The sequence below is a fragment of the Mustela erminea genome, chromosome 4, assembly GCF_009829155.1.
Source record: "Mustela erminea isolate mMusErm1 chromosome 4, mMusErm1.Pri, whole genome shotgun sequence".
Classification (NCBI taxonomy): Eukaryota; Metazoa; Chordata; class Mammalia; order Carnivora; family Mustelidae; genus Mustela; species Mustela erminea.
In genome coordinates, this window is record NC_045617.1 from 115,228,825 (window position 1) to 115,246,436 (window position 17,612).

The following is a 17,612-nucleotide window of genomic DNA, read 5'->3' on the forward strand; positions in this document are numbered from 1 at the left end:
GTCTTGATATTTCTTCTCTGCTTGTTTAAGTGGTAGTTATTATTCCACCTGAGTGTGATCATCTAAAGAATATTATTTGAGCGGGGAGTGGGGACGCCCAGTAAGATGTTCCTCTGAGGGTAACAGGAATATCTCTAGGAAGATTGTTGAGTTGGCCAGGGTCCTTCATTTTTTCTTTTTTCCTTCGGGGCTTGGATTTTTGAACTTATAACACCAAATTTCAGATAATGAAAAAAAGGAGAGTTTTCTGGGAACATTAGAGCTGGTTAATGGCAGATTCCCAGAACGGGATTCTTTCTAATGTGTCCTAAAATATTTTTAGGATGGCCTGGTCGGAAAAGTTATGTACATTATCTTCTGGAGTATAGTGTGTTTTTCTTTTATTTATAGCTGTTTAGTTTTGAGCCAAACATGTGGAATTTCCCTTGGGAAATTATTTTCATCAAAATATCCTCGAATACAAGGAAATGGATGAAAATTTATAAGTTGCATTAGTTTAGAAACTGACCTATAAGTACCTGTTTACATATGTGTCTGTGTTTGTGAATACACATATATTTGCATGGCATAAATATATTCATATTTGGAAATATATATATATGTTGTAAAGTAGGACTTGGACCAGTGTAGGAATATTTAATGGTATAAAATAAAATTTTTGCTCCATTGGTCAGACTATTACCATTTGTTTCTTACAGGAGGCATGCAATTCTGGGTATCATCAGAGCCTAAACTTTCTGAATCCTGGCAGCCACGTTCCTTGGATATCGAGGTTGCGGCCTATGCGCTGCTCTCACACTTCCTGCAGTCTCAGGTGTCTGAGGGAATCCCAATTATGAGGTGGCTCAGCAGCCAAAGAAATAGCTTGGGAGGTTTTGCATCTACCCAGGTGAGTGATGATAGTTTTTCGTTTTTTAAACTAAATATAGTTTGAATATAAATGTAATTTTTTAAAGGAAGTAGGTGGTTGCTTTCTTCATGACTTCATAAAATTGGCAATTTAAAAATTTTGTACTGTAAGTCAAAGGTCTAAGTTACTAATTTTCATCTTTTTCTCATCACGGATGTAAACATCATCTGTGCTACGTATGTGGGAAAAATTAGTTCCCCATGTATCCAGGCCATCTTTCGTGCGTGGTAACTGATGGAGCAGATACTCAGTGTCAGTCAGCAGATACTTTCCGAGCCTCTCCTGTACTGTATGTCTGGGACCTTCAGAAATGAATAAAGGAGAACTCCACTCCCAAGGAGGGTGGATGACTACATAGCAGGTCTCCTAATTACCCACTTTAAAGACTCTTCAGTGACACTGATATATGCTTGTATGCACACATGTTTTTCTTTCCTCAATAGGACACCGTTGTAGCCTTGAAGGCCCTATCTGAATTTGCAGCCCTAATGAACACAGACAGGACCAACATCCAAGTGACTGTGACGGGGCCCAGTTCACCAAGTCCTGTAAAGTTTCGGATTGACACACAGAACCACTTTCTCCTCCAGACATCAGAGGTGTGGACAAGGGGGTGGTTATTTACAATTATGTGCAGGTGATTCCTTATGCTGGAATGTCGTTTTATTATTTATTTCCATTCTGTTAACTTCAACAGAAGCTTGTTCCTAGAACCCTGTAAAGAGACTGGGAGGAAGGAGTGCCCTCCTTTGGTTGAATTTGCTGAGCTGGGGAAGAGGGGAGAGCGGGGGATGGGAACTTTGGAAAGATTTGGAAAAGGAGAAAATACGGGCTCTATCATATTGGGAAAGGAGTGAACACCTGCTGAGTTCCTGTGCTCTGCAGGCAGTGTGCCAGATTTCTTCACATGTACTATTGCATTTGCTTCTCAAACCAACACTAAGAAAATATTTCATCTCTACCATGCACTTGATAAAACTGAGGCTGAGGAAGGTTAAGTAACTTGCTCAAGATTATTTGGGAGAAATAGCAGGGCTAGGATATGAACCTGTGTTTCAGACTGTGTTCTTTCCAGCTGTACCACATGGCCTCTTAGGGGAACTGATAGAATCAGGACCAAATTCTTACTTTAAAATGGAATAAAGACTTATCATACACCCACTTTATTCCTGGGGTTAACCTTGTGGGAAGCTGAAAGTAATGGATGAAAGTGATAATTTCAGGGCTGGAAACCGAGGAAGAGCACTGGTGGCAAAAGAAAAGGAGTAGTGTGACTCCTAGTCCCTGATCATGTGCCTCTGTGTTCATAGGAAGGCCAACAGATCAGTCGGATTAGGCACTAAGGGAGATGGAGGAGTGAGAGGACTTTTGTTTCTTTTTCTTTTCTTTTCTTTTCCTTTTTTTTTTTTTAAAGATTTTATTTGTTTATTTGACAGAAATCATAAGTAGGCAGAGAGGCAGGCAGAGGAAGGGGGAAGCAAGCTCCCTGCTGAGCAGAGAGCCCGATGTGAGGCTCAATCCCAGGACCCTGAGATCATGACCTGAGCCGAAGGCAGAGGCTTAACCCACTGAGCCACCCAGGCGCCCCAAGACTTTTGTTTCTTGTCTCTCTCACTTCTGCACCTCTAGGAGGGCAGCCCTATCTCCTCTCTCAAAGGCAGAGGTGGGGGTGTGTGGAGAGTGGGCCCTTCCTCTGCCTTCACCTCTCTTACCTGGTTGGCTTTTGACATGGGAAGCTGTGTGAATTCTTAGAGCTTTTCACAGATGGCTTACACTCCTAGCGAGGGGTGACACTGATATCCTGTGCTTGCTAGAAAGACGGAGGTATGGAAGATTAGTCTTATTCACTTTTCCTCCCATCTTCATTCAGCTTGCTGTGGCTCAGCCAATTGCTGTTAATATTTCCGCAAGTGGTGTTGGATTTGCTATTTGTCAGGTATGTAACGATTTTCATTTTTGTTTAGTTCAATAATTCTAAATGTTAGAACAGTTCTTTCATTTGGGGTACTGCTAAATCTGTAACAGATAATGCATAAAATTCTTAAGGATCTCTATCTGTGACTTAGGTAAGATAAATCACTCTCTTTAATAAAAAATATTAGAGATGTCACTACTAGTCAGTGGACAGCAACCAATGGATTGATAATCTTGGAAAAATATTCCTTGTGTATTATATGCTCTTTGAAGTTAGAATTAAATTCTTTTGATATGATCATGTGAGTTGTTGGGAACGCCCATCTTTTTGTGAAAATACAGCTCAGAAATTGTAATGCTGGTAGAGTTTCTACTAAGACTTGATAATACAATACTTTTTGCCCATAACTTCTTAATACTCATTTAACAATATAAAGGTCAACATGGTATTATAAGGAATAGATTTGAAGATAGGAAATGTGTCCCTTTAATGTAAATTCTTATGTAAGTGTTGGCTAATTGAATTTAAATTAAAAAATAAAGTCTTACATAATAGTAAATAAAACAATTAGAGCATGATATATCCAATGCGTTGGTATAAGAAAAATCCAAATAAACTTACTTTTAATTGTGCAATAGCATTAGAATAAAATGGAGGTAGTATGTAAAATCCTGAATGGAATAGTTATTATATTTAATACACTGGAAATTATAAGGACTTGACATAATCTTATTGCAAACAAAAATCATATGTTATAGGACCAAAAATCTTTACGTGCTTGGTTAGAATATACAAACCAAACAAACCCTGAAAGATTTATCGAGAAAGTTAAAAAAAAAAAGGCTGTTATACGGAAAAAGTACTTTTCCAGAAACCAGTACAACTGTTATAGTTAAAAGAATAAGTATACTTGCTAAGTATTGCAGATAGATGGTCAGGTATCATTTCAAAACTTTCAAGTAATTCTAAGATTATTTTGTATAATATTCAAAACATGGTAGTAAACGTTTTTTAAAAATCAAGGAAAAATTATCACAGTTGAAAGGAACAGTATTCAACAAAAAGAATAGAAAAAGAAGAGTGAATAATTTCTATTTGTCTTTACTAACAAAGGCCACATGAAAATTCTCACTCTCAAGCTGTCTTTCAAAGCAAACAGCAAATCCAAAAATAAATACACAGGATAGTTTAGATACAACTGAAAAATCACACATACTTATATCACTAATTGGTTGGAATTTATTCTCGATTAAACCAAATGTAGATAAATTACTGAAGCCAAGTGAGTTTTACTTGAGCTTTGAAGGACACAGTGTAAATGTGGTACGTACTGGTCAGAAGGCTTTTGGAGAAGACTCCAAACGAAGGCTTTTGGCATTTTGGAGAAGACTCCAAACGAACCTTTTCCAGAAAACGAAAAGGAGGGACCGATAGGCACTTGTTAGGATGGAGAAAATTGCTAACAAGTTGGACACCTCAGAATGGGTACTGAGATTCTTTTAGTTGATATTTTTGTTAAGTGCTCTAGATAAAGAAAGGAAAGAAATCTCTGAGGTTTGCAGTAAATGTTAACCCCATATTAAGTACTGAAATACTAAGCTGTTGGAAATAAACTGCAAGACGTCTGAGAGTTCGCTGAATGAGCAGTTGGGCTTTTCGTGGGTCAAACGTTAAGCCCAATGCTTCATTAGAGATAAGTATTAATTATGACCCAGAGGACAAAATCTAGTAGTTCCTGTTTGTTTCCTGATGACATTGGTCTGTAAAGGACGATTGCATGCCACTGCAAAGGGGATGATGGAAATAGCAGAGACCATCTCTCCAGTTACGTGAAACTATTCTTCACCTCCTCCAAGAATATTCTAAAATTTTAATTGTAGTTTAAGAAAGAGTTGGAGACAACCAGAATGATCATGGGACGAAGGGATTATACAAGCTAGGTATAGAAGAATAAAAAGTTGGAACTCTTAGGTTTGAAAGATGAAGGCTTAGAAAGAAGATTTTGAGTATTATATGCTTTTTGAAGTTAATATTAAATTCTTTAGATAGGATTAATGTGAGTTGTTGGGAACTCCCATCTTTTTAAAAGTTTTTTATTTATTTTTTAAAAAGTTTTTATTTATTTATTTTAGAAATAGAGTGTGTTGGGGGCAGGGAGGAGCAGAGGGAGTGGGATAGGCAGACCCCACACTGAGCACAGAGCCCAAATCAGGTCTTGATCCCCTGGCCCTGAGATCATGACCTGAGCCAAAATCAAGAGACAGACCCTTAAGTGAATGAGCCACCCAGGCACCCCAGAAAGAAGATTTTTTAGAGTGTGAAAATCTACAGAGGGTACTGGATGCTTAGTTCTGGTGTGTGTGTGTGTGTGTGTGTGTGTGTGTGTGTGTGTGTGTGATTTAAGTATAAGAAAATACAACATTATGGGATGCCTGGGTGGCTCAGTTGGTTGGGTAACTGCCTTTGGTTCGGGTCGTGATCTCGGGGTCCTTGGATCAAGTCCCACATTGGATTCCTTACTAGGTGAGGAGTCTGCTTCTCCCTCTGCCTCTGCCTGCCACTACCCCTCGTTGTGCTCTCTCTTCCTCTGACAAATAAATAAATAAAATCTTAAAAAAAAAGAAAAAAGAAAACACATTAAATAGCAACAGTAAAGTTTATGAAACTTGGTATCAAAAAAGGAAGAAGAAATAGATTCCAATTCAGCTTGGTATGAGGCAAGTGTAGGAAATTTTGAGTAAATTCCAAGCTTTTGATCTTAGGAACCCTTTGGGGAAAAAAAACAAAAGAACAAAAAAACAACAAAAAACTTCTCCTCACACTTGCCCAGTGTCCCCATAGTACCTTTCACTAGTGGTAGGCACAGAGAATTAGCTGAAAAAGACCCAGTTGTCTTAAAATCCGTCATTTATTTTATCATGTTTTGAAAGTATTGTACAACCAAAAGAACACTGAGCAGTTGAACAAGTTTCTGTTCAACCAGGGCTTGAAATGAGTTTCTAAGATTCCGGTTTATGAAAAACGACATCACTTGGGCAGCAGAGCTTAGAAATTAGTGGATGGTCTCAAGAAAGAAATAGGCAGTAGTTTCATTTTTTTCCTAAAGGGAATGTTTTACATTCTTTGAAAAAAAAAATACCTATGAGTATCATGAAGGTCTATACCTGCTCTGGAGTATTACATAAAAATTTTCTCAATTTTAAAAATTATTGCTTATAAGCTTTTATAATTTTTGTTAATAATGATACTTTTTTACTAGTAAAACTAGTTTTTTTCTTGGTTGAAGATTACAAATCTAGTTGTGTTTATCCCAAAGAAAATCAGTGCCTAATATTTAGAATATATGGTGATAGCAATTTATTGCTAATAATTTATGACTAGCTTATTATTTATGCTAATTTATTGTTTACAGTTTAATGTTATTTACAATGTGAAAGATTCGGGTTCCCCAAGAAGACGGAGATCTATTCAAGACCAAGAAGCTTTTGATTTAGACGTTGCTGTAAAAGACAATAAAGATGATACTAATCACTTGAATTTGAATGTGTGCACAAGGTTGGTATTGCTTTAAGTCCTTTCTCTCTCTTTCTTTTAAATAGATTTGAAGATTAATTAATTAATTTAAGAGAGGGAGAGAGAGAGAGCACATGTGATGGGTTGTGGGGGGGGGGCAAAGGGCCGTGGGAGACTGAGAGAGAGAACCCTAGGCAGGCTCCATGCTCCAATTGGCATGCTCCAATTTGGAGCCTGAGGCAGGGCTTGATCTTGTGACACTGAGATCATGACCTGAGCCAAAATCAAGAGTCAGACACTTAACTGACTGGGCCATCTACATCCCAGATTTGGAAATTATATGTATGTAGTTATCTAACTATATAGATATAAGGAGTTACAGGGGCACCTGGGTGGCTCTGTTTGTTAAACTTCTGCCTTTGCCTTGGGTCACAATCCCAGAGTCCCGGGATCAAGTCTCATCTTGGGCTCCCTGCTCAGTGGGGAGCCTGCTTCTCCCTCTGCCTGCTGCTCCCCCTACTTGTGCTCGCTCTGTCTCTCTGTCAAATAAATAAGTAAAATCTTAAAAATACTTATATAAAGAGTTACATTTAACAAAGATTTCAGTTATTTAATGTACTTCAGATTATAAACTAGAAATACTGCTTAATTAAGTTTAAGTACTTCTCAATGTGTTCAAAATAATTTACAAGTTTTTTATATTTATAATAACTGAATAGAAAATTTTAATAAAATGTAGGTCTTAATATATGAAAACTTCAAATTAACCAATCATGTTTAATACTCTAAAGTTCATTATTACTTGGTTAGTAATTTTCTGTTAAGTAATTATTCCAAGTTTATATTCAACCTTTAGTGTTATGCTTTTAAACCAAGACTTTATAAGAACATGCAAGTTTAATGAAGAGAATAGAATTTTTAAAGATTTCATTTATTTTTTTGAAGACAGAGATCACAAGTAGGCAGAGAGGCAGGCAGAGAGAGAGGAGGAAGCAGGCTCCCCGCTGAGCAGAGAGCCCGATGTGGGGCTCGATCCCAGGACCCTGGGATCGTGACTTGAGCCGAAGGTAGAGGCTTTAACCCACTGAGCCACCCAGGCACCCCGAGAATAGAGTTTTAGACACAGTGAGAATATTCTAGTTTAGAAGGTGTTCACCTTAGATAAATAGGCACGTTTAGCTTCTGGGAGTACTTAATAAGGTTTATTCTTATTAATTCCTAAATTTAAGAATTCTTAAATTTAATTTAAGAAATTAATTTTAATTAAAAAAATTAAATAAAATTTAATTCTTCAACTTAAGAATTCTTACATTTAATTTAAGAAGTTAATTTTAAGAAATTAAATAAAATTTAATTCTTCAACTTAAGAATTCTTAAATTTAATTCTTAAATTTAGTCTGTATCCAAAATATCTGAGGATCTTGTTAAGTCAAAAGGAAAAAGGGGTGGGGCGCAACAGAGCAACTCCTGTAACAGGTTCTTGAGCCAGGAGACTTTACAATTTTTTCCTTGTCGGTCTGGCCTCTTACCTCTACATGATTTGCTGTGAAGTTGGGAGTTACTATGAGGATACACTGCTATTGAGGAGCACTGTCTGCTCTTCTTAAGTACCCGCTGGTGTTCTGGTTGAACTTGGCTTGTTCTTGGGCTGGGAGCCATTGATGTGGTCCTGAGTGGCCAGATGTTCTTCAAGGTCATCGCTGGGTGTTTCTCCAGGGGGCCAACCTTTTTAGGCATGGCATGAATCCACTGTCCTCCATTACTACTAACATCTCTACTACCTTTGGGCCTGCATGTTCATGATTTTGATATAAAATGTCACCTGTGTTTGTCCCATTCATTCCCTTCCTGGGCATTTCGGACCCACAGCAGGGGGAGAGCAGCATTCCTTCAAAGTGGCCTCCTTTTCAGCTGAGAAGAAAGTAGGACTCCCACTCTTCTTTATGAAGCTTATGATTGGGTTGTTTTCCAGAATAACAGCATCAAGTTTTTATTATTCCAAGTAATAATAAGCTGTATTTATCACAAACTTACATGCCAGGCATCATATCAATCACTTTCACATGCATCTCATTTAATTGTTACACTAACTCTATAAAGTAGGTGGCATTATTATCTCTGCTTTTGTCATTCACTCATTCATTCATTCAATATCTGTTGAGTCTCCATTCTGTACCAAGCACAGTGTCAGATGTTGGAATATAACAGTGATCTAAAAAAGACAGAGGCCCCGTCTTTATGGAGCTTACTGTTTGGAGGGGAGACAGAGAGAAACTAATAAAAATAAATCTTCTAAATCAGTATAAAATTCTGGTTTTGAAATGGGCAAAGAAAAAGGTCTTTGGAACTGTGAGAGGGATTTTACCTCTTAGGGAGGTCAATTGAAGAAACAGATGAGGAAAATTAGGTGAAATCAAAATTCCTATCAGGTTGGGGCCTCATTACTTACGAGGGCTCATGAAAGGATGTGGGATTCCAACTCTTAACCTATCATCAGGAATCAGATGGGTGACAGATTCTGATAGAAGATATATATATCTTTTTTCCTTTTTTGGGGGGAGAGAAACTAGAGAAGGGAACTGTTTTCATGTGAGAGTAGCAGTTGGTAAAAAGGATTTGGATGCTCTACTAGTCTTCTGAGAAAAATCTGATATGAATACAATTAACATTTTTAGTGAAAATTTTTAGTGGAAAAAGAAAAACGATATTTTAGGTGCTTTATTCCCATCCATAGGGTCCAAGCCCTTAATCAATTTAGAGGAGGTTTTCTGTGTGTGGTGTAGACATTTAACAAATTCTCCCCGGGGCTGACAGAAAGACCAGGTCAGCAGAGGCGCTTTTGATGCTGTCCGAGAAAGTCATTGTATTTAAGCCGACTGGCTTAAAGTTTGCTTCAATGTTTGCTCTGACAAAAACACCTCTAACTGCAAGGCACTTGGTTTTCAACGACACCTCTCTTGGCCAAGTGCATCACTCTGCAGATGGTTTCCCTTGTTTGTGATTGCTGAGCCAGCTGTCGTCGGCCCTTGTGCTGTGTGGCTTTTCAATCAGACGGGTTTGGCAGCCCTTGGTTCGCTTTGCTGCTCTCAGAAGCAAGATTCTCTACCAGCCCTTCTTGCTTTTGCCGTCTGCAGGGACAACAGGAACTCACCTAACAGAGCTGCGGTCCTTTCACACTGTAGGCAGACTCCTTTCTATAACCACACTGGGTTCTCAACTGCTCCAAGCAGAAAGCTCTTGCCACCTATTCATTGCAGAAAACCGTTTATTTTAAAGGAGACAAAACGCCCGTTGGCGCCCAGATCCTTTGATGCTCATGTTGTGTACAACAGGGTGAGAGAACAAGGTGGTGACACAGAATTTTCCAAGGCTTGGCATTCTCGCCAGGTGGCCAAAGAAAACACACAATGGGCTCCGAGTACATTTTGGAGAACAAAGGGAAGGACCCTCCCTACTGGTCTTCTTTTTCTAAAACCAGATGAGAAGATTGGTAAAGACTTGGCGGTCGTCTCCTGCTTTAAGTGGTCAGGTTTTCAGTTTCTTTTTTGGGTCCTGGCTTTCAGCTGGAAAGCTCAGAGCTGTCAACTTCTGAGAAAATGAAAAATGCGATTCAGTTTGGAATCACCCCGAGAAGACATCATTGCCCACTGAGAGGGCGTCCAGGTTGTACTTGTTACAACTCTGTGGGCACAAGGCTGACACTCTGAAGGCATTTCGCATCATGTGAATGCATTGCTAAATTATTATTCCTCATATGGTTGAAAAGTATAAGAATTTCATACCTACCTGTAAGGAAAGGATTACCGGTTTTATAATAATTTTCTATAGAGATTTTTTACCTTAACTAAACCCCAAGTATTTGGAATAACACTTGGCAGTTTTATTATTTATGCGATGAGAGTTTGCCAACAGCTTGAGGTTTTTCCTAAAGGGTTTTTCCCTTCCATCCTTTCCTCTTTACTGTAGGTTTTTGGGCCCAGCTAGAAGCGGCATGGCCCTGATGGAAGTGAACCTGCTCAGTGGTTTCACCGTGCCTTCGGACGCAATTCCTCTGAGCGAGACTGTGAGGAAAGTGGAACATGATCATGGAAAAGTCAACCTATATTTAGATTCTGTAAGTAGTAAAACTAAGTTTCATGTAGGTGACTGGTGACAAGGTGCCATTTATTGTCTTGGAAAGACTGCCTTATGCTAGACCTATTTCCTTTGTCTTTATTTCAGCTTTTTGTGTTCCCGAATGATCCTAACGTGGCAATTGTGTATTTATCCCCACTAAAAAGACATCACTATAAAATCAACATAAAGAGAATACTGTTAATGATGAGCCTGATGAAAGTCTTGACAACTAAATTATTATTTCTTGCCAGATGTAAACTCTATAGAAACTTGTCACATTGTATTTTCAAAAATTCAGTCCAGGTCGCAGTTTGAGGACCCTCTGCCTTAGGGAATTGCTAAAATTATCTTTTTTAAATTTTTTATTAATTTACTTGACAGAGACGACAAGTAGGCAGAGAAGCAGGCAGAGAGAGAGAGGAAGGGAAGCAGGCTCCCTGCTGAGCAGAGAGCCCCATGTGGGGCTCCATCCCAGGACTCTGGGCTCGTGACCTGAGCTGAAGGCAGAGGCTTTAACCCACTGACCCACCCAGGCACCCCATAATTATATATTTTTTAAAAAATTTAATTTATTTGAGAGAGAGAAAGAGTGCGCACGCAGGGGGAGCAGCAGACAGAGGGAGAAGCAGGCAGCCTGCCGAGCAGTCCCTGATGTGGGACTCGATCTGAGGACCCTGGGATCGTGACCTGAGCTGAAGGCAGATGCTTGACTGACTGAGCCACTCAGCATCCCTAAAATTATCTCTTTAAATGCTGCTAATGAAAGCTTTAATTACAAGTTCTAAAATGCTTTCATAGAAATTTTAATAAATCCCAAGGGGGTTAATATTCCTGCAATGAATATATTAGGTGCTTAAATCATAGAAGAATATTCTCAGAGGTTTGGTCTTCACACAAATTATTATATAATTTTCATACACTCTTCTCATTGTTATATGAGACTTACTGATCCAAGAATAAGGTGCATAAGAGAGACTTAAGTGAAAATTTGACCGTACTTATTTCTCAAAACTGCTGGCATATAACTTATTCTTTTTTTCAAACATCTATATGAAACTCTTAGGTTGAATCAAAATAGAGTTTTAAGTGTTCTTAGGCTTTTATGTTATGTTGGGGGAATTCCTACATTTCTTATTGCAGTTTTGCCAGGTATGAATCGGAAATATATTGCGTTCGCAATAGATATACTTTAAAAACAACTAGTTTCTGAATGTTCTCATTTGTCTTAAGACGTCAAAAGCCACTTTGGCCAAAACTTTGTTAAAACTTGTCCAAAGTCTCTAGCTTCTTTTTCTGTTCAGGAGTTTTCATGTATTATTACGTACTGCTTGAATACCAAGGGCTTGATTTCGAACTTGAAAAACAAGTTTGAGGTTTGTATCTAATAATGCAATTGGTTTTGGAGTTTGTCCTGTATCTATGATGTATGTATGTGTGTATCTACATATGTTTTTATTTGATGGTTATCTTAATTTGAGTGTGCAGTATGTTCTGACTGATTAATTTGACTTTTCATTTACTGCTATTGGCATGTAATGGAATATTTGAAGGAATTTATCAATTCTCAGGTTCCTTTAACAATATCGGTTGTCACATTGGCCCCTCCTGGAGGCAAGGAGCTGACCTTTTGCACCCCATATAAGTTTTTGGCTATGGGGTTACCTCACAGTAACCCATGAGGTTGCTTCTGTGAGCTGAGGGCAGTTCTTCAGAGAGGGGGGCTACCAGGAGCTATCAGCAGCGACAGGGTGGGCGTGTTGTGGGAGATGGGGGCTGAGTGAGGCACCCGGGCCCAGGAATGTGCATCCTTGGACTTGCTGCTTCCTTAACCCTTCTGATTCTCAATATTGTTCTAGTAAAATGGAAGTGAGAACAGTACCTATCTTGTAAGAATTGTTTTATGAGCTATATGAGATAATTTATATAAAGGGCTTACCACAACACCGGGAATGTAGAAATCCTCCCTAAATGTTAGTTTCCATAAATGATAAGAAAAAGAAATGTCGTTTGGTTTATCACGAACACATTGTCTGTCACCCCCTTAAGTCTTTTGTATTTTTCAAGGTAAATGAAACCCAGATTTGTGTGGATATTCCTGCTGTGAGAAACTTTAAAGTTTCAAATACGCAAGATGCTTTGGTGTCCATCACAGATTACTATGAACCGAGTAAGTGTGTTCTAGAGTTTCTGATATCTTAGAAATTAAGTCAGGCATTTATTCATTTGTTCGTTCATTTATTTGTTTACTGTGGCCACGTATCTTGTGTGTGAGGAGTGTTGTTGGGGAGATCATAGGTGTGGGGAAAGTATAGGAGAGCGTAGGAGGTGAGCTTTTCAATTAAATGAAGACAATTAATAATATTAAAAAGTCCCATGAGGGCATTGAGCAGATGAATACAAAAAGTGATGTTTTTCCTAATACTTTTAGGTTTTTCCTCATGTTTTAGGTTTTTAACTCACACTTACAAAATTTACAAAGAAAAAGTGACCTAACCGTGAGTCTAGTTATATGCAGTTTCCAGGATTTTGCTTCCGTTCCAAGCATCCCTTCCATCTGTTTTCTATTTTAAAATGGGATTTCTTCACGAGAGAACATGAGCCTCATTTGCAGTATGAAAGACTGGGATGGGTTTAGCTGAGTCTGTTGTTTTGCTAAAATTTATACATTTATATCAGGTTTTTTTGATTAGCAGATCAAGAAAAATATAGTCTGTCTGAAAAATAACTTGAGCTTCTTTGATTTTACTGGTCACTTCTTACTTTATAAAATGTTAAAAAGTTAGGTTGTGAAAGCAGAGATCTGGTTTGTAGATCACCCAGGTTAATTAGGACTACTTCTACACTCAGTCACAGAGCGAAGTTCTGTTGAGAGTATGGTCTCTGTAATTGTAATAGATCTCATTCTGAGTGGGTACTCCTGGTGGCTCAGAATCATCAGAATGTGTGAGAATCATTAACGTCTTGAAGTACTTAGGAGTTGTAGGTACACTCTAAAGTGAAATGAACCTGTTCATGTGGTCAGTAGTGTTTGATAGAGTATCATAGAAGATGAAGGTTAAGAACACCAGTTCTTTCTCCTTCTGAGTCAACAAGTCAGTTCCTCTCATCTTCTGCCTCTTGGTGGAATTGGGGAAAAGCATTTGCTCAGGTTCTTATGGGAGGTTTGGGGGAAACACTGAGGGTGGCCCTTCTTTTCTGTGGAAGGGCGGGATATATGGTAGAGACTTAATGGTAGCGCCCAGTTATCCAACTTCGGAACTCAGACTAGTTGCAGAAGTCTCCAATTGATGTTTCTTCTGCAAATGGAGAATATTTTAAACATTTGAAAAATAAAAAGATACAGTTTGTATATTTGTGTGTGTGTGTGTGTGTATGTGAGGGAAGCAACTTACTTAGGAGGGGGACATTTTTAAATGAAAATATGGGAAAGATCAGAAATAGTAAAAACCTTACCAACCCAGTTTTAAAGATTCTAACATTAAAAAAATACGATAATAAAAAATATTTAAAAACATAATATCAAAAAATCATGAAGAAATTTGAAAATAGAATGTGTTTTTAAAACTAAAAATAAAAATCATTTGTGATGTACGGTAAGTTTACTGTAGTGCTGCAGGTACTTTATGCAGTTTTTAGAAAATATTAGCTTATGCTATAAAATTCACCTCCAAATATTAGCTTGTACTATAAAATTAGATGCTATATGCTCAACGTTTTAAAACATTGAAACTTGTTACAAAGGCAGGCTTCCCTTTGTATTTTTATATTTTTTAATAAAGCCCACAGTTAATCTCTTTTTGGGAGTTCTAATGAGCTTTGCTTGAATGCAGAGAAAATGACACTAGAAAATAAACTCTCAAGAAGGTTAAACAAGCCTCCATTTCAAGTCTTTCCTGTTCCAGATTGGAGTCTCAGAGTGCAGCTGTGGTCCGTTCCCACCCGCACACCGCCCCCCCCCCCCACCCCGCCCCTGACCATCTTCCCAGCCGAGGGCCACAGTGCAGGGAAGGCATTGTTTCTCTCTTGGATTTGGTTAGGAGCGTGAGATCCTCCTGAGCATTTCAGTTGTTTCTTGTAAAGAAAAATAAAACTGTGAAGAATGGAAAACTCTGAGATGTGTATTGAAATGGTGGTAAGGTTTGGTGGAGTAAACGTTTCTAAACAAGGGATCTGAGTAAACTGGTGTCTGCCTCTGCACAGGGAGACACACGGTGAGGAGTTACAACTCGGAAGTGAAGCTGTCCTCTTGTGACCTCTGTGCGGACGTTCACGGCTGCGGTCCTTGCGAGAGAGGAGCTGCGGCCTCCCTTTATCCCGCTTCGGCCATCGTGGTGCTCGGGGTCGCGCTGCTGTTCTCTTTGCAGTGTGGGCTGTGATTCATTTTTTAAGGACTCCATGGAACATGGACATTTCCAGAAGTCACACGTCTTGTTTTCGTTATCAAGTATTGCCTCTGTTCTTGAAAAACAATTTTTTTTTCTCTTTGTGGGGTTGTGGGGGATGGTGCACAACAGGTCCTAGAGGCATAGATGTCATCACTGACTTCTGTGTGGAACAGAATCTCAGAGTTTCGCAGTCGTGTGTCTTTATTTCCCCCTCTTAAAAATCGTTCAGGAGTGTTTCATGGAGGTGTTGTTTTCCCAGAATAAATGCGTTATTTTAGATTAGTTATTCTTTTTATTTTCTAGAAGAAATGAGCCTGGGTTCTTAAGCATTACTATACAGCGGTGTTGGCTTTAGCATTAAAGACAGATGTCTGGGAACTGGGAGGCACCAACCAGAGGAGGAGTTTGCTCTGTTCCCTTCCTACATCTACCCACCTCTGCCCTCCCCCATGCCTCACCCCCAGTGGTCTCAGTCTATCCTTCATAAATAATATTCTTCTTCCTTTTTAGTGGGGGGTGAATTTTTTTTTTAAGCCAAGTGTTTTGTTTTGTTTTGTTTTGTTTTGTTTCACTCCAATTGTAATCTCATCCTCCAACCTTTACCCTTCCTGTTTTTCTCCTGGAGAGAAGGAGAAAGGGAATGTGTGATTCAGAGCTGGAGGAGTGTACGGAAAACTGCCCTAAGGAGTCGTGGGTGCCCTGCCTTCCCTCTCCCTCAGCCCCACACATCGGCTCTGGTTCTGGGATGAGAGTCCGAGGCCATGGCAGAATGTGCCTGAGACCAGAAGATGCGGCTTTGTTAGCAATGGGGGACGATTAACCAGGGCACACGATACTATCGAAGACGGACAGGCTGACTCCCTGTGGTCTGGGCAAGAAGCTGGGGCTTGGCAGGGACTGAGAGAGGTGAACATGACTGCTGACCTCAGGTATGGTTGGGGGTTACCAGGAGTCCTGTAAAAGCTCTTCTAGGCTCAGGTGTCTGAGCGTCAGACAGCCGGCTGTCTGGCGTGAATGCTTGTGTGAATCTTTAAGATTTCTGAACTTTGAGCACCTGGATAATTGGTTACCCTGTATTCTAAAGGGTAATATTCTTCTATCTGGGTGAAAATTTTAAAGAAAAATTCCTTTCCTTCCATCTTCCTCCTTTTCCTCCTTTCTCTCTTCTTTCTTTCTTACATTCCTCCCTTCTTCCTTTCTTCTTTTCCTACACTGAAATATTTTAGGTATATCAAAAGTCAACTAAAGATCTCTTACTAAATCTAGAAATGATTTAATTTTGCTGCTTAATTCCATGGCATTCCTCTCAAGTGAACATGGAAAAAATAATTGCCACGAGCTCCAGAAAGTCTGCATTACAGTATTTCAATTATTTAAAAATAAATCCATCAGAAATAAAGGATGCAAATAATATATTTTAAGAGGAATTTTTAAAACTTTAAAAAAAGTCTTAGTGAATTTTAAGAAATTGTAGTGAAGTAGATATTCATATATTGCTTTTGGATATTTTGAGTTGAATACCAAGGTAGGAGTTACCAACATTCAGTATTTCAAAACTTGAAACCTAGATGTAGAAAGTAGATCCTCAGAGAGTGGTCTATAGAGGCGGGGAAGTTAAATATCAAATAAATAATCTTCTTGTATTTACTTTTGGTGGGTGTAAGTTTGTAGTTCTGTTACAGCTTTGAAAGAATCTTACCGAAAAATAGCACTTGTCATATTTGGGCCTTCAGGTATGGTATTTCCGGCCTTTACATCCTAGGACTTCTTTAAGATGAAAATTATCTTCTGATGAAGTCGGGGGAGGGTGTTGGCACAGGGAGTCCTCCTCGCCTGCTTGCCCAGGGAACCTTGCCCGACCATCGGTACCTTAGATTCTTCAGTAAATAATTTACTCTGAACTTCGAGTGTAGGAAATTGGGAAACAGCTAGACTGGAAAGGCCAGTGGAAGACAGTTTGTATCATTCTCAGGCCATATTCCCTCAGTTAAAAACTAGAACTCTAATACTTTTTTTGGGAAGTACTTGAGGTTTTCAGATTAACAAGTCATCCAGTAACTCTTCTTGTAATGCATCTCTTTTTATTATAAATTTATTAAAAGTGGAGGAGGAAGAAGAGGAGGAGAAGGTCAGTCAGCTGTGCTTCCCGGTGCCTGGGCTGCATTCTCGTCGTCCTCCGTATCTTTCTTCGAACACTGGCTTTGCTGCAGGCAGTGGGGTTGCATTAGAAGTGATGAGAAAGCCACAGGCAGAAGGGAATAGGAAGCCTTGTAGGAGTAAAAATTAATAGTATAGACTGCATATGCTATGAATAATTATATTATGAATAATTATATTAAAAAAACCCCATTTTACCTGTAAGTTTGCTTGTGCTGAGACTCTTCCATTTAGAATGCTGTCCATCTCATTTCCAGAGTTGGACCTAATCTGACATCTCCCCTTCTCTTTCACCGAGTGGGAACCTTATTTAGACAACAGCATCTCCCATTTGCAGTTTTCACTGACCAGTGGTTCTGGACTGACCCACGCCCTAGCGGCCAAACAATTCAAAGACAGAACAACACTTTTATATTCGGTTTCCCCATCCTACCGCCTTCAGGTAGAATTCTGAAAAAGAAAGGAAGGCAACTAACGATTTGTTTGCTCTATGAGTTCAGAAAAGAAAAATGCCCAGTTACCGAAATGCTTTTTTTGACTGTACTACTCTGTTATACTTTATGTTTTTCAAAACACTGTAACAATAGTATCTTTGGTTTAGAATTTTGGGTATAGT

The 17,612-nt window shown here is 39.0% G+C and overlaps 1 protein-coding gene across 2 annotated transcripts in view; it reads left to right on the forward strand.

The window, feature by feature from the left end:
* The window catches only part of CD109 (CD109 molecule), a 130,116-nt gene extending 113,663 nt beyond the window's left edge, over positions 1 to 16,453 (forward strand). Inside the window, exons 27-33 of one of the 2 annotated variants that reach the window (XM_032340479.1) lie at positions 699 to 889; positions 1,354 to 1,509; positions 2,781 to 2,846; positions 6,238 to 6,380; positions 10,305 to 10,452; positions 12,519 to 12,621; positions 14,357 to 14,624. In XM_032340479.1, coding sequence (XP_032196370.1) covers positions 699 to 889; positions 1,354 to 1,509; positions 2,781 to 2,846; positions 6,238 to 6,380; positions 10,305 to 10,452; positions 12,519 to 12,621; positions 14,357 to 14,499 — 950 coding nt within the window. In that variant the 3' untranslated portion in view covers positions 14,500 to 14,624. Of the gene's footprint in view, positions 1 to 698; positions 890 to 1,353; positions 1,510 to 2,780; positions 2,847 to 6,237; positions 6,381 to 10,304; positions 10,453 to 12,518; positions 12,622 to 14,356; positions 14,625 to 14,654 lie in introns of those variants that run through there. The other variant, XM_032340478.1, reaches the window with a different exon arrangement.
* The last annotated feature ends 1,159 nt before the right edge of the window (positions 16,454 to 17,612 follow it).